Source organism: Carlito syrichta, unplaced genomic scaffold (assembly GCF_000164805.1).
Source record: "Carlito syrichta isolate Samal-C Ts95f unplaced genomic scaffold, Tarsius_syrichta-2.0.1 Scaffold301791, whole genome shotgun sequence".
NCBI lineage: Eukaryota > Metazoa > Chordata > Mammalia > Primates > Tarsiidae > Carlito > Carlito syrichta.
In genome coordinates, this window is record NW_007245887.1 from 118,421 (window position 1) to 135,992 (window position 17,572).

Genomic DNA, 17,572 nt, shown 5'->3' on the forward strand with positions numbered 1-17,572 from the left:
AGAGAGATAATTTACCTAAGGTCATATACCTAGTAAGTTTCAGAGTTACACTTCTACCCAGTTCTGTCTGACTTCACTGCCTAAGTTCAGTTGTTGTACTGCTTTGATAATTCAGTAAGAAAGTGTTCACTAGCTGGGCTCGGTGATTCAGCCTGTAATCCCGTGCCTTTGGGAGGCTGAGGTGCGTGGATTGCCTGAGCCCGCGGGTTCAAGACCCGCCTTGGCAGGCGAGACCTCATCTCTACAATAAATCAAAAAATGAGCTGGGCGTGGTAGCGTCTGCCTGTAGTTCCAGCTACTTGGAAGGCTGAGGCGGAAGGATCGTCGGAGCCCAGCAGGCCGAGGCTGCAGTGGCCGGGAGCAGCCACTACACTCCAGTCTGGGCAACAGAGTGAGACTCCATCTCAAAAAAAAAAAAAAAATCTTGCTTTCAAAAAAGTAAAATAAAATATTATCCCAAGGAAGTTGCTTAAGGTCAAGTAACAGGAAAAAGTCAAGGTACACCAGCATGTCGAGTAGATAGCTTTGAATGATAAGGAACAATGCCCTGCACCTGTTTATACCACCTGTTTCTACTAATTTTGTTTTTGTTCCGTTTCAGATCAGAATTTTAATACTTTTGACCAATTGTGAAACTACTGGAAGAAGATAAAATGCAAGTTACACCCTACAATTTAATTTCTAAGTTTCAAGAAAGAACTAGAGCTGGTATATGTTTCAAAGCATGAAAAGTAACATCCCAACACCAATTTCCTATATGAAATTCTTAGACTAATAAGACTGCTGCATGGTTCTTTAGATCCTTGATGTGCTTTGGAATTTTCTGTAGTTACTTGTAAAAATGAACTTCCCTTGGTTCCACCTTCAGAGATTCAGTAAGACTGAGGACACCCTGTAACCTGAATTTTTACCAACTACTGCTAGGTGATTCTGATGCAAGTCATCTGCTGACCAGCCATTAGGAAGATATAGTAAAGAAAGTAATAGATTTACCATGGGTTTCGATTTCTAGCTCTATAATTTCCTGTGGCTAATATATCAGAGTTTTTGTGTGAAATGATAAAAATAACTGTCTAATTATAGTAATAATTAACATTTGTGGAGCAGTTATGTTATAGGTACTGTATTAAGTGCTCTTCCTGGCATACCTCATTTAATCTTTTCAACAACCCACACACAGTTTTAAAGAAACAGGTACAAAGAGTGTAAATAACTTGTCCAAAGGTATACAGTTAGAAACTGTAGAGCCAGGATGCAGATACACACACAGTTGCTCTCGTTACCCCCGAGTCACCACACTCCAAATTGTCCAGAAGTCTAGATGGGATAATTTATTCAACGAGTCTTTGTAAACCTCATAACCTTATTGCGCCTCCAACACATAATTATAACAACTGTTGAATTCACAAATTCAATGTATTATCATTTCAATTTTACTGGTAGAGAAAAGAACTATGAAGACAGAAAAAAAAAAATCGGTGGTTGCCAGGGGTTAAGTGGAAGGAAATGATGAACAGGCAGATCACAGAGGATTTTTAGGGCAGTAGATATGTATGATATCATATGGTGGGTACATTTTACTACACATTTGTTAGAACCCACAGAATGTACAATAGCAAGAGTGAACCCTATGAACTTTAGATGATAATGATGTGTCCATGGTAGGTTCATTGATTGTAACAAATGCACCACTGTGATGCAGGATGTTGATAGTAGGAGAGAGTGGCTGGAGGTTGTGGGAGTTGCCCATACCTATAAGAACAATCGATACTTTCTCCTCAATTTTGCTGTGCATCTACAACAGTTCTAAAAAGTAAAGTCTATTTTTTTTTTAAAAAGGAAAAAGCCATTCCTGGCAACTGTTAGATTCTGCTTTCTACCATACTTGCTTGCTAAGAATATAAAAGGCTTTTTAGCCACTCCCTTTGTTGAGTAGGTTTGTGTTTCATTCACTCTTACCACTAGCCTGGAGATAAAAAGTTACCTTAAAAGCTAAACATCGTAGGCTGGGCATGGTGGCTCATGCCTATAATCACAGCACTGTGGGAGGCCAAGGTGAGGGGATTACCTGAGCCCAAGGGTTCGAGACCAGCCTGGGCAACATGGTGAGACTTCATCTCCACAATAAATCAAAAAATTGGCTGAGCATGGTGGTATGTGCCTGTAATTTCAGCTGCTTGGAAGGCTGAGGTAGAATGACCGCCTGAGCCCAGCAGGTGGAGTCTGCGGTGGCTGTGATCACACTACTGTACTCCACCCTGAATGACAGAGTGAGATTCCAACTCAAAAAAAAAAAAAAAAAAGCTAGCTAGACATTGTAATTTTCCAGGCTCTCAGAATGGAGTTTGCCAGTCTAGCTCTCTTTCCTATTGTGATTTCAGCAAGTTTGGATTGCACTGGCTAATGTTCATGTTTTCTACTTGAATATCCAATCAATGTTAGGCTGAGAAACCCTTCTTTCCTATTCCAGGATTCTTCACTATTCCTGATAAGACAAGCTCCACCCTCTCCCCTCCACCAGCTCTCTCCCCACAGTGTGCTTGGTCCTTCTCTTGGCTTTTTCTGCAGAAATAATCATAGTCTCATTTTGTTAAAGCAAGATGCCACCATTCAATAGCTGAAACAGGTATTTCTCCCAAAGCAAGGAAGAGTTGGATTTGTAAGGCAACTAGAGCAGTTCTCAAACGTGAACCTACATTGAAATCATCAGGAGGGCTCGTTGAGATTGCTGGGCCCTTACCCCCAGGGTTTCTAATACAAGAAGTCTGGAATGGAGCCTAAGAATTAGCATTTCGAACATGTTTCCAGTGGATACGGATATCAAAGTTTGAGAATTATCCTTAAAAAAAAAAATTTAGCTCAGGAACACCCATCCTCAGAAGGTCCTGACTACCTGTGTCCCCATAATTTGAGAACTATTCTAAGGGTTAATCTCTCTGAACAAAACAAGAGGTGATCTTATATACAGTTTTGGATGGAATTTATGTATTGGGAGAATTTCAGGCTCTCTATCAAATTCCCCCAAAGTGGAAACTTGGTCACTGACTGTTACTGATTGGCTAACTATCTGAAGCATTGAGCCATCACTGATTAACCATCAGACACATGCATTCACATCAGCCTATCATTGATTGAAATTGATTTTAAACTTGTCTTTGTGCTTACCTGTGGGGATTATAGCAGAAAGAGTCTTTTCCTTTCTTTAGTCTGGACCAGAAAACCTTTTTATTCTCAGTTTCATGGGCACATACCCAGATTGCTTTTTCTTCCTTAAAAGCAGTATCACGTTTTCCCAAAAGTGCACCAAAATTTGTGTCTTAGTGGAATCTATCACCAAAGGAGTCTCACCTAGAAATGCAGGGACCTATCTACAGAGAGAGATTTATTGGGCTCATTGGAAGTTATAACTCATTGGCCTTAACAAAATTTATCAGGGTTGAGTTGTTCTGATTATTTGCTTTTATCTTTTTTTTTTTTTGAGTTGGAGTCTCACTCTGTCACCCAGACTGGAGTGCAGTGGCAGCTCCTGGCCACCGCAGCCTCGACCTGCTGGGCTCCAGCGATCCTTCCGCCTCAGCCTTCCAAGGAGCTGGAACTACAGGCGCACGCTACCACGCCCAGCTAATTTTTTGACTTATTGTAGGGATGAGGTCTCGCCAAGTTGTCCAGGCAGGTCTTGAACCCGCGGGCTCAGGCAATCCACTCACCTCAGCCTCCCAAAGGCGTGGGATTACAGGTTGAGCCACCAAGCCTGGCTTATTTGCTTTTTCTTATGAGCTCAGATCTGGACAATCTGTTTGCCACAGGCTCCCAGAAATAAAGGAGACAATACTTTTTTTTTTCTTTTTTCATTTGGGTTCTTACTCCCATCACCCAGGCTGGAGTCTGGTGGCATGATCATAGCTCACTGCAGCCTCAACATTCTAGGCTCAGGCATTCCTTTTTTCTCATTCTCCCAAGTAACTGGGACTACAGGTGTATACCAAGCCTAGCTAATTTTTTTGTTTTTTATTTTTTGCCCAGATGGTCTCAAACTCCCGGGCTGAAGAGATCTTCCCACTTTTGCCTCACAAAGTGCTCAGATTACAAGCGTGAGCTACCATATCTGGCCCAAAAGCTCTTCTCCCAACCCCCATCAGATTTCTCCTTATCACAATAATATGCATACCTGTCACTGGGGCAATCTGTGAGTTTGGGGGTGTTACTGGGATTCTCTGTATTACTCTGTTCTGGGTCCTTGACTTCACCACAGAGAAGAATTTCAGAGCAAGTCAAAAGTAGCAAGAAGTTGGTGAATTTATTAAAAGTGAAAGCAACAGAACAGTACACACTTTAGAAAAAACTGGGCAAACACAAGGAAGTGTCATGCTAGACATCTTTGGTTATGGGTTTTTGCGAGCGACAATAATGAAGGGATGAAATATTCTATTAAAGGGGTGGATTTTTCTAAGAGATGAGTGCACAGTTCCTGGAATTGGCATGCTACCCAATTTATTACTATAAGTGGGCAGAGTTGGAACTGTCATGGTGCTGAGAGTATGTTATTTGGTATGCTAAAAAGCATATAATAAAGATGAAGCTTAAAGCAAATCAACTTGGCAATTTGTGTGCATGCCCAGGGCAATTCCCCAACTGTGCCCAGTCTGGTGGTCAGCTCTCAACCACAGACAAAGTGGTAGACTGCAGCATGTTGGTTATGTTAACTGTTTATTATTATTATTTTTTAACCTTCTAGCAGCTCTGAAATTGGGGCCATCCCTGCAAGAGTTTTCACAGGTTTCTGAATTTTCCTACAGCCTCCTTCAGTTCTGATATTTCCCTAATTCTAACCTGTTTACTTTATCAGGGTGAGGGGCAGTCACAACCCTCACTCTCCCCCGGAAAGCCCATGGAGGTGAAACATGGTCTCAAGTACATTTGAATGAAGGTGAAAATAATAACCATATGAAGTATGCCTCTTCCAGGGAGAGATACTGAAGACAATAATAAGTGGTGGGTACATGTATTCACTTTATTGATATGTGAAACTACATACATTGTTTTATGTACTTCATGTAAGCCATAAATTCACAAAAACATAAATTAGAACATTGATGAGGAAGAAAATTTAAAAAGTTTTGAAAAGAAGCCACTTTGCTTTTGCTTTTTGTTTCGTTTTTAAGCAGAGATATTAAGAGTCCCTATTTAGCTTAGTCACTTCTCCAAGTTTTCTCTCTCCTCCTCTTTTGAGCTGTAGTTTCCCTGTTCTAAGTCCAAACTGTTTTTGCTAGTGAAGTGACTTCCATCATGCCTATGCATGCTTTTTTTGGGGAAAAAGCACTTCTAGAAGAAATTCTTTCATTTCCCTTCCATTCCGTTAAAAGGAGAAAATGAAGCCAGAGCTAACGTTTCTTGAACCTTCTCCATGGTAGTCAACAGCTTTAGAATAGCGTGTATCTTTTTTAAATCCTGGCTTTGCCACTTACTTTGTAACTTTGGGCAGGTGACTTACCTCTCTCTTTCCTCACTCTAAAATAGGAGTAAATGCATTTATCTTCATAAAGTTGTTGTAGAAAAATGAGTTTATAAAATGGAGTAAGCTAGCCTAGGGCCTGGCATGTGAAATTTTCAGCTTAGTACATATCAGTATTGATGTACAACAATTAGTTATCTGATCCTCTCAAACTCATTCCTAAAACACTATGACTTGAATCTCATCCATCCACCAATTCCACAGTAACTGTCTATATACTTCCCATCTCCTTTGGCTCAGTAGCAAGATCCAGTATCAGAGAGAATTCCATCTTTCAGACAGGCAACTTTGACCAGCTGTGATTTAAATAGAATATGAAAATAATTAAGAATAGAATCAAGCAATAAATGATATGATTCCCAAGTATCCTTACTTCAAGTTATACAATAAACATAGGATAATGATTGTGAAAGAAGTGATAAAATAACCAACCCCATTTTGGAGGGCACAGATTCTCTATCATTATAGAACTCTAACTGCATAGTTACACAGTTATAAGAAAACTTGCTTACTTTATGAAGATAAATGCATTTATTCCTATTTTAGAGTGAGGAAAGAGAGAGGTAAGTCACCTGCCCAAAGTTACAAAGTAAGTGGCAAAGCCAGGATTTAAAAAAGATACACGCTATTCTAAAGCTGTTGACTACCATGGAGAAGGTTCAAGAAACGTTAGCTCTGGCTTCATTTTCTTCTGTTACAGAAGACTCCTCAAGGGTAAATAAAGCATCAACTCTCCAAATTCTCACAAAAATCTCAGGTCAAAAACCTCAGCCCACTGAGATGGAACTTACTTTGCCTACTAGGATTACACATTTGTATTCTCAGTGGGATGGGTCTTTTTAACAAAGAAAGTTCTTTTAAATCAATACAATATGTACAGAACTGAGTAAATTAAGCCCATAGTATAATGCCCTTGTGTTAGGCTTTAAAATAACATATATCTACTTAATATATACAGTATGTAAATATTTAGGATTTGCCATATGAAAGAATCTAACATGATTTCAACTTAAAATGCATCAATAAATAATTGATTGTCAGTTTTAAGCAGTTATAAGAAAACTTACTAAGTGAATATTTAAGAAAATGAAGATCTATTCCATTAAATTTTTTAGATTTAATAAAATTATCTAAATATGTGGGAAAGTTCAGTCAGATTTGAAGTGTTTAAAATATTCAAATATATTTTTAAATATTCTTTAAAATTGTTTAAGACAGTATAATCAACGTTGTGTAATAATAGACCGTGTTTAATAACCTCCTTGGACATAACTTAAAATGAACTACAATTACTTAATAGTGTAAGATATATAAGTTGAATGTAAGAATATAAGGAAAAATTAGGTTTTAAATTGTATATCACTCAATTAATTTACTACTTAGTGTTTTCTATGTATTAGAGTCATAGAAACTACAAACTGATAGTTTCTCTCCTCAAAGTAGTATCTCAGCTAAGTCTTCCCCAGCTCACCAATCTGTAACAGTTTGGGAAAACAAATGTGGCCTTTTATTTGTTTCCTACACTGCTGCCACAAATTACCACACATTTTGTGGTTCAAAACAACAAAATTGTATTCCAGAGCTGTAGTCTAAACTGAAGGTGCCAGCAAGGCTGCATTCCCTCATGGGGAGAGTCCATTTCCTCCTTCAACTTCCAGAAGTCACATGCATTCCTTGGCTCATGGCCTCTTCCTCACACTTCCTTACATTTCCCTCACTTTAGAATCTTGTTTCTGCCATCACATCTCCTGCTGCTGATTCTGATCCTCCTGTGCCTCTCATAATCAGGACCCTTGTGATTACAACTAGGTGTCCCTCGATAATCCTGGATAATATCCCCATCTCCAGGTCCTCTTGTCATGTAAGGTAACACATTCCTATGTTCCGGGGAATGAAATACTGCTTCATGTGAGCTAAAGGGGCACCCTGAACAAAGCAAACACTTATTCTGGCATGTAGCCACTTCCTGAATCAATTGTAATTTGGGGAAATGCAGGGTGGTAACCAAATCACTGCCCAGGGGGTTCTTTTGCATAATCATCCTAGTCTGGACCATCCAGAGTTTTGAAATGGTAAGTTAGGGAGCCTGTTCAGCAGTATTTAGTACTTATACTAAATTTCACAGGCACCAAAAAAGGTCTGTCTCTTAGTTGGTTTATTCCCTTCTCTGAAGCCCGCTTTGTATTCCGTATTTTGATAAGCCAGTGCTCTAATAAGATGAAAATAAAAATGTCCTGCGTTAAAAAAAATAGCCGAAACTTGAAAATAAGGGGAAAGATTACTATTTATTTATTTATTTATTTTTTTACCATGGCCTTTCAAAGTCATCCTAGGGCACAGTCTACCAAGTCCACTTAAAGACCGTCTGACTTTCAGGGGAAGATGCATAACTCTATTTGACTTACTATTTATTATCAATTAGGGCCCAGACTCTATAGATAAATGTTAACATGTAGAGAACTAAAAACTGTCAAGTTTTTCAGATATATACTCCTTTGAATCAACTTCGTAAACTGTTTCCTTAATTTTTGAGTTAAATAAATCTTTGCCAGATATTCCTTATAGAGTTATATGAGTTGTTTTTAACTTTTAAAAATTGTACTTTGACACCAAGATTCTCTGCTAAACAACAAAAATCCACTATGAAGCATGTTCCAAGCAAGTTTTGGGTTAGTAATTAAGAAACTACATGGCTATTTCATAAACTACACGTTATATATGGAGGTTAAATACAAAGCTGATCATTTAAGTGTGATGAGCCACAACTCACTACTGATGCTTCTGTATTTGGCCACTGTAAATAGGAGGTAGCATTAAAAATAGGCAGAATGGCAACTTGGTGAGATCTCATCTCTACAATAAATCAAAAAATTTAGCCAGGCAGTATGCGCCTGTAGTTCCAGCTACTTGAAAGGTTGAGGTGGAAGGCTTGCCTGAGTCCAGCAGGTAGAGGCTATGGTAGTTGCGATCATGCCACCGCACTCCAGACTGGGTGACAGAGTGAGACCCTGTCTCTTAAAAAAAAAAAAAAAGTTAAGGCCAGGTATGGCGCACTTTGGAAGGCTGAGGCAGGAGGATCACTTGAGGTCAGGAGTTTGAGACCAGACTGGGCAACATAGCAAGATCTTGTACACTACAGAACATTCAGATTTCTTCTGAGAGAAGAAAGGTTTTATTCTACCTGGTTTTTTAAAATCAGCTGAATTTAAGATTCATGCCTATTTTTTAAAACAGCTTTATGTAGGTGTAATTAATGAACATTAAACTGTGTGTTTAAAGTGCACAATTTGAAAAGTTTTGTTGCCGGGCTCGGTGGCTCAGCCTGTAATTCCAGAGCTTTGGAAGGCTGAGGTGAGTGGATTGCCTGAACCCACAGGTTCAAGACCCGCCTGGGCAACTTAGCGAGACCTCATCTCTACAATAAATCAAAATTAGCTGGCATGATAGCGTGCACCTGTAGTTCCAGCTACTTGGAAGGCTGAGGTGGAAGGATCGCTGGAGCCCAGCAGGTCGAGGCTGCGGTGGCCAGGAGCGGCCACTGCACTCCAGTCTGGGTGACAGAGTGAGACTCCAAGTCAAAAAAAAAACTTTGTTGTGTATACATTTGTGAAACCATCCACCCGATCCAGAAAATGAAAATATTAATCACTCCAAGTTTTCTAGAGCCTCTGTAACTCTGCTCCACTCCTCACTCCCAAATAACTGATATGCCTGCTGTTGCTATAGATTACAGTACTTTTATAGAATTATATAATCACTCAGCACAATTATTCTGAGATTATTCAATTTGTTGTATCAATAGTTCATTGCATTTTATAGTTGAGAAGTATTTCATAGTATAAATGTGTCACAATTTGTTTATTCACTCACCTACTGGTGGCCATTTAGTTGTTTCTAGTTTTTAACTATTAGGCATGAAGCTTCCAGAACATCCCCATATGACAAACATGCTTTCTCTTGGTTAAGCCAAGAGACACTAGGAATAGAATGGCCAGGGCATACAGTAAGTATACACTTTTCCAAAATGGTTGTGCCATTTTAACATTCCTACTATTGGTGTACAAGGATCCTTGTTGCTCCACATTCTAAGCAACAATTGACCTAGTCATTCTTTAATTTTGCACATTCTAAAAGGTGTTTCATTGTGGTTTTAATTTGCATTCTCCTAATGACTGATGATGGTGAGCATCTTTTCATGTGCTTATTTGCATCCTTTTATCTTGGCAAAGTGTCAGATCTCTTGCTCATTTTAAAATTGTATTTTTATGATTTGAGTTTTAAAAATTATTCCTAGCCTCAAGAGATCCTCCTGCCTCAAGCCTCCTAAAGTTGCTGGGATTATAGACATGAGCCATCATGCCTGGACCTGTCATCACATACTTAAAAGAGACCTGTGAAAAAAAAGGTTGGAATTAAAAATCACAACTTCAGAGGAACCTAAGTAATGAATATAGTAAAATTTTGTTATCCTACTTACCATTAGATTATTTCTCAATTTTAAAAATATAAAACCACAATTTAAGAAAACACAGTATGCAGGTGATCCAAATTATATCCCACAATGGCATACACACCAATTTGGAATAACTACAGGGAGCCCCCTTCTCTGATAAATGCACCTTTCTACTTTGTCAGTTGTTTGGATCAGAGACCTACCTCTCCAAGCTAATGAACAATTTCTCTGGGGAATATGGAACTGTACAATAATCTGACTTCTAACAATAATTTGACTTCTCCTTTGTGCAAAGATAATATAGGAGCTATCAGACTTGGACATAATCTGCCATGTGGATCAGGAAACAGAGAAATCCAGTCTAGTGAAAAATTGGGAAGGAGACGAATAGAAGATAACTTCTTGGTTTCTCTTCAGTGTTCAGTCTCTAGTCTTGGTCTTAGAAATTCAGCCATATTCCTGACCCTGGGTTCCATGAGCCCCCCACTATCAATTAAAATTCCCCCAAAGACTGTTCAAGTAGATTTGATCTTTAATAGAAAACACTGAGTTCACTTCATATTGGAAAAGTAATTATTTATTATGACAAAAATAAAACTGTTGACTGAAAACAAATGAATGTTACACTATATTGCACCATGATTGCAAATGAGCCAAAACCTGTCTAAAAGATGAACATTCCAGAGCAAACAGCATCCTTTTACTTGGGTAAGTAGGCATGCAAGCAACTCATTAGAACATAATTGCAGAAACAGAAAATCATGAGTACCAGCAACCTAAACTTAACATACAAAAGCATTTCATAACAGTGATGAAATATTACAATTTTTAAAATGTCTTTTAAACAACCCATCAGAAAAACATGCTTTGAACCATTTTCAAGAAGTGACGACGTGAGTGCATCAAGTAATTAGTTTGCTTTTACTTTCTGTTTTTTGTTAATGCTTATATATTGGACTAATAACATACATTTCAGTTGCTTGGTTGGGATGGAGAACCACAGTTTGTGGTGTAAAAGGCATTTCTCTTTCCTCTGTATAATACCAGAGGACCCACAGAGAGATGTAATTAGTAATTTTGACCTTGTTAATATCATCTTATTTTGACCAAGCTGGTTAACTAAGATATTGTTAGTTTTTTCAGAAAGCCTGAAGCTTGAAGGATAACATTTTGCATTTAAATCTTAAGAAATGCACAGAAATATGAATACACACACTATTTTAAAATTAGTTTTACATTCTGAGGCAAGAAACATACTGACTACCAGGCCTGCTGCTTCCTCTTTAATGCTCTAAAGCACCAATTTATGAATTTATGTTAAGATAACAATATGTGCTTATAATCATTATGCTCTGGTTAGAATAAATCTAAGAGCAAGACAGTAACTGTTTTTAGTTTTTGTCATTTCTTTTGTTTTTGTTGTTCTTGTTTTTAACTATGTTCTGTGGAACAGATTAATAGGGTAAAATTTGTAACTATTCCATAATTGAAAAAAATAATGACTATCGTTTTATTTCACACTTTCGATGAAATAGCAGCTAAATATTTTTTGAAATAAAAAATAAAAATTTTCACAACTACACTGAAAGTTTACTCCAAGAGAATAAAATAGAGCTTTCAGAGTCCCTGAATTTCCTGAGGGAAAAATGTAACATTAAAATGATTATAGTTTCTTTTGAATAGGGCTAAAACATGCAAATAAATCATATACAACTGAAATCAACTGATAGTCATTTGGTATCTTACCAACATTGATGGAAACGTATTCACAGTATAATAGAATCGATCAAATTTAAGGATTTTTTTCTTTCCCTTATTTAACTGAACTAACTAAATAGTGAATATGCTTTCATGGAAACCATATGTGAATCGGATATATATACCATGTTATCCCTGCTGGTGGTAAACAAGAATAAAACAAAACAAAATTTCCAAGGAATGCTATCCCTTAACAATGAATTTTGCATATTTCAAATACAGTTTGGGTGTAGAATTTCATGGGATGGTACAACATCCCACAAACTTGAACAAAGCACCTTATGGATTGAAAAATGAGGTAATTTTTTAATTAAAAAGTTAGAAGTTGTGCAAAATAATATTCCCATTCTTTTAGAACTTTATTTTCCACATTTATTATTTCTCCATTTCCAGGAGAAAATGCAGATTACTGGCTTTAAAAACACAAAAGATGCCACTATTCTAAAAACCTAATCAGTCTTTTGGCCACATTAAAAAAAAATAACACAGACCATCTAGTTCTATGGTAAAAGACTACTTTTTAGTGTGCCCTAAATGGGGGAAGGGGGCTCATCTTTTTCGTTCACATTGTGTCTTTCCTAATATCCTTTTGAAGATTTTTCTTCCATGTTTGTCTTCACTTTCAAGTGTTTTGACGATTTCTAAGGCATACCTCTAAGTTTCAAAATTAACATTTCCCACCTTTAAAGCTGACTTTAGTTCTGTTAAACACAATTTTTCTATGTTAAATTTAAAATGGAGCAGTTTAAAGGTTTTTTTGTTTGTTTTTCTGAGTCAGGATCTCACTCTGTTGCCCAGGATGGAGTGCAGTGGTGTGACCAAGGGTCACTGCAGCCTCGACCTCTTGGGCTCAAGTCATCTTTCCACCTCAGTTTCCAGAGTAGTTGGAACTACAAGTGTGTGCTATCACACCTGGCTAATTTTTTAAAATTTTCTGTAGAGATGAGGTCTTGCTATGTTGTCTAGGCTGGTCATGAACTCCTGGGCTTAAGCTATCCTCCCACCTCAGCCTCCCCTAAAGTGCTGGGATTACAGGTGTGAGCTACCACGCCTGGCCTTGAACATATTTTTTATATTGACCGTTTCTATTTAGCTTTGGTCACATTTAGAATTCTTAAAAAATACTTTTTTGGGGACTCTGTCTTTTGGATTTCAGTCTTCACAGTAATACTAAATGAACAAGGATTAAGAAGCTACTGAAAAACTATTTTCAGATTTATGCAGACATTTGTAAAATATTAACATCCTGGCTGCACTATCCTTTCACCATGGGAAAGCCAAAAAGAACTGTAGTTTGGGGTGGCATCAAAGGCAATAAAAGCTGAACAAACTACCACACCCATTCAATTACTAAAAGCCAGGAAAATAAGCAACGTAAATTCTCTAGAAGAGAATATTTCCAACACACACTGGTGCTTTATAAGCAGCTTAATAGCATTTCCTTAACAGTATGGCTTGTTTTCTCTTTTGCATTGTCATTAGCTATTTATCCTATTTAAGTTGAATAGCAGTTATTAATTGATACTTTTTTCCCTACCTGATTTTATTAATATACTAAATAAAATAAGAGGTGGGATAAAATAACAGATAAATATAAATTTGCTTTCACATTAAATGCATTGCCCTACTATTTTTTAAGCTTTTAAATTTCAGTAATAGTACATACAAATTCAGAATTTTGAAACCAAATGACATGTTAAAGTTCTAGTTTGTGTAAGTTCCTCAGTTTGAGAAACACTAAAGAAAGACGATGGACAGTAACTGTCCAAGGTCAACTAAACAACTGATAAATGGTCAAATTAAGATGTGAACCCACTTCTTTAGATAGCCAGCACAATATTCTACTAGGTAGGAGATACCATGCTGTATCTTTAAAGTGACTTTATCCTGACAAAATGTAAAAGATCCTTTAAAATTGAATGAGATATGAAGTTTTTTGGATTTAAAGTTATGGATGAAAAGTTTGACTCATAAAGTTGGTTTTCAAAAACAAATTCCAATGAAATGTAACCATCTATAGGCATGGTACCAGTACATTTTCCTGCTGATACGGTTCTACATAGTTAATGGTTAAATAAGGATAATTACTCAGAAATAATTCTGTTTACAATTTGTGACACCCTTCAGAGAATATTGTCTATAGCACCACTTATAATACTCACTGTTTCCATAGGAAAATAAATATTTTCTCTTTATGCTATAGATAATGAAAGCTAAACTATGCTTAATCAAAATGACTACAGCTATAGGGTTGGTAGCCATGAAAAAATGTTTTGAGCAATAAAACTTAAATTTATTATCTTTCCTCTAATGAATATAGAATAAAAGTAATTATACCTTAAAGCATAGTAACACAAGAAAATAAAAGCAAAAATTATTTAATCTTCAGTTTTCAATACATTATATATATTAATATACCATGTTTTAAGGAATTAAACTACAGTAACAATAAAATATTCAGTATATTTCCTCATAAAAGGGCCTGTTAACTCTAAGAGTTTGTATATGGGCCTCAATAAAAATGATAGGTTTAAAGATGAAGAAAAAGACCTGTACAAAATTAAGAGAAAAGATATATTTGAACTTCCAAGGTAGTTTTACATTTTAGGTATAACATATTGAAAATACTTCAGTTAAAATTTAATTTTGTTACCCTCAAACTAAAAATAAAAGGCAGAATCTTCTAAGGATGGGTGGGTCCCCTGCCTTTCATTGACTAGAAACTCTGCTAGGCAATATGTGAAGGGGAAGGTCAAACTCAAGTTACTCTGCTGTTGAACTAATGCAATTTCGAAAGAACAGATATAGTACAAAACTGAGAACTTATCTTAAAACATGAATAAAGGCACTAATTACAAATTTACATTTTCATCACACAGTATCTTATAGTTGGTTGATTTACAATGAATGTCTGAATCAGTGCTCTAGTATTAGATATTTGCTTGAGTCAAAACATTCTCTTGGAGTAAAGGATAATCAGTTTCATGTTACTGTAACAGGAAAGGTTCAATGAAAATCTACAAAACTACTCTTATAAAATCTTATTTGGAATATCCTAATTGAACTTTTCCAAATTGGTTCAAAATCTACTTGGATGCTGATTTCAGCTTCAACACATGGTTAACATAAATCATTTCTAATCCCAAACTAACAAATTATTCTTTTAAAAGGATTTAGACGATAAAATAAATTGTATTTTAAAAATTAAATAGTAAATTTGAATCTATACTAGTAGTTTTTGACAAAATACAATCAACTATTAAAAACACTTTCAATATAATGCTGATGTGGTAATATAAAAAAATAATGATATAATTTGATAGAAGAAAACTGAGCCAGCCAATCTTATTAGATACAAGAAGGCAGATAATTATTTCACAAGAACATGTACAGGAGTACTAAATATGCTTTTTCTCAGGACAGACTTACAAGAATCACCCTCAGTGTTTATGGTAAACCATATAACCAAGTAGAAATTCAGGCAAAGTGTGCTTTAGGTAAATGGCATTTTCTTAACCCCTCCTCTTCACACACACACACCACAAAGCATCCACAGTGATTGACATCTGCTTTTCTCTCATGTTCTTGATTATGGGTTATATTAAAAACTAAGCTAAACTTATCTTCTACTTGGTAGAGAATCACTAAGAAAAAGGTTCAAAACAAAGTTAAATGTTTTCCAAAGTATAGAAAGCTTTTCTCTGGCCACTTTTCAGTTCAAGAGTGTGCTACCACTAAAAAGAAATCAGAAAAAAAAAGTTACAACATTTGACTAAATTAATTTGACTAAATATAATAAATCAAGTATATCCAAAAAAAGAGCAAAATTTAAATCAACTTACAAACAAAAAATATTTGAATTAAAATACCACTTTTTAGAGGTTTTGATATTCATATGAACACTGAATCTTATTTTTGATCCAAATAAAAAATACTGCAAAAATGAAGTATTCTCTAAGTATGTGTTTTATACTTTTCATTGCATCAAAATCACACATTTGAATGAACAGAACTGAAATTACAATACTTGTCCTCCCTTTTAAGGTATGCACTGTTTAGATTATTGTTCATATTAGACAACTGCCTCAAAAACTTTTTAATGCTATCCAATAAATAAACTTTTGATAGATTATGGTTGTTCTTTTTAATTTATAAGTTGTAAAAAGTAATAACTTTGAGTCTTGTAATAATATTCTAAAAGCTGGGATTAAACTCAGCAGTTTCCTAGAAGGCTGTAAAACTTGAGGCATAACTACAAAGATGGAAATTGTTTCAAGTCTGTTACACAACACCTTCAAACGGATTCAAGGACAGCCACATGGTTTTCTAAGTAATATACTGCTGGTGAAAAAATGCCATGACAGACTCAATTTCCAATTTTAAGAAAGAAAATGAACAGTTCAAATTTTGGCTTTAGCTACTGCCCAAATCAGATGTGATGCCTCTTGCAAAAAGAATAGCTGAAATTTTAGCTGATGATAAAGCTGTTTTTAAACTGATACTAAAATATATTCCAAGTGTCTTATTTTATTTTTAGTTCTGGTATGCTTTAATAACTTCTGATAGTTGTATATGCATCCAGTAATGTGACAGTCTTAAAATACCAGATTTATTCCAAAATATTTAACAACAAAGCTGGACTTTCAAATATATATTTTACCTTATTAGTTTTGACCAAATGTTTTAAGCAGAAGAGTGAACTTAATTCCTTTAGATAAACAGTTTACTTACTCTTCATGCTAATAGCAACTTTAAAATTATTCCATGATTTGCAATAATGTGAAAGAAGTTTAAAGGCAAATACTCATGATGTTTAATCTTCCTTATATATATATATATCCTCTAGGCAGATTTCTTTCTTGATAATAAGTTCTGTCCACAGATAAAGGTTTACAGGGGAAACAAAAGTTTAATGCTGGAAAAGTCTGCAAGCAGTACCTGATGATTTCCACGACTACTCTATCAAACCAGTAATTCTCTGGTCGGAAGGAAGTGGTGGTCAAGAAGTGAAAGCAATTGGTCATTAAGGTTATAACAACATTTCAGAAAACATTACACACATGACAAACATTTCTTACAAGGCAGTCACTGAATAATTAGAATAAACAGAAGTCTGTTGCTGAAAACATGGTTATACATTATTATGTTCAACCAAATGAAGATTAGTGCATTAAAAAAAAGTTAAGAAAAAATCTTTTATGTTCCAGTTCAGCTGCACTTGATTCAAGTGTTGCTCATAGAGGTTTGTGTTGTTATAAATTAAACATGCTGCTGCCTTAGCAGCCAAAGGTACTAGGAAAAAATGTTCATGTCATAGAATAAATAGAGCAGTCTCTTTCAAGCAAAAAAGTTATCTCACTCCAATCCGGGAGGTCATCCACTCTAGACCTTGGCATAACCTGAATAAAAGACAGAAGTATTTTCAAAATTAAAAGCCATATACCTAAAAATCGAAAACATATTTATTATTTCCAAGTCTTACCCAAAGGCTGGTAGTAGAATCATTATTTATATATTTCAACATTCAATTATAACACTATAAGAGATGGAATTTTTAAATGGGAGATTCACTTAATGATCTTAATCAGTCAACTAATGTGGGAAATTGCTTCAGACTCATCTTGAAGGTACAGCTTTGACAGTTTTGCCATCAAGATTGTAAATACCTCTGCACCAACCTAAAAGTAATTGAAACTAAAACCATTATAGAAAGATAGTAGGAATATAGCGTTATCCTTCTAAGTGGAAGGGAATGGAATACTTACAACCTAGTCTTAAAAGTATATGTCAAAACGCCTACACATAGCTATCCCATTGCAAGCTATTTCTGAGAAATACTAAGAGAAAAA

At 35.8% G+C, this 17,572-nt stretch overlaps 1 protein-coding gene across 1 annotated transcript in view; it reads right to left on the bottom strand.

The window, feature by feature from the left end:
- Positions 1–13,926: 13,926 nt before the first annotated feature.
- ARL5B (ADP ribosylation factor like GTPase 5B) overlaps positions 13,927–17,572 on the bottom strand; it is a 30,440-nt gene continuing 26,794 nt past the window's right edge. Inside the window, exon 6 of the mRNA XM_008055245.2 lies at positions 13,927–17,122. Coding sequence (XP_008053436.1) covers positions 17,074–17,122 — 49 coding nt within the window. The 3' untranslated portion in view covers positions 13,927–17,073. The remainder of the gene's footprint in view (positions 17,123–17,572) is intronic.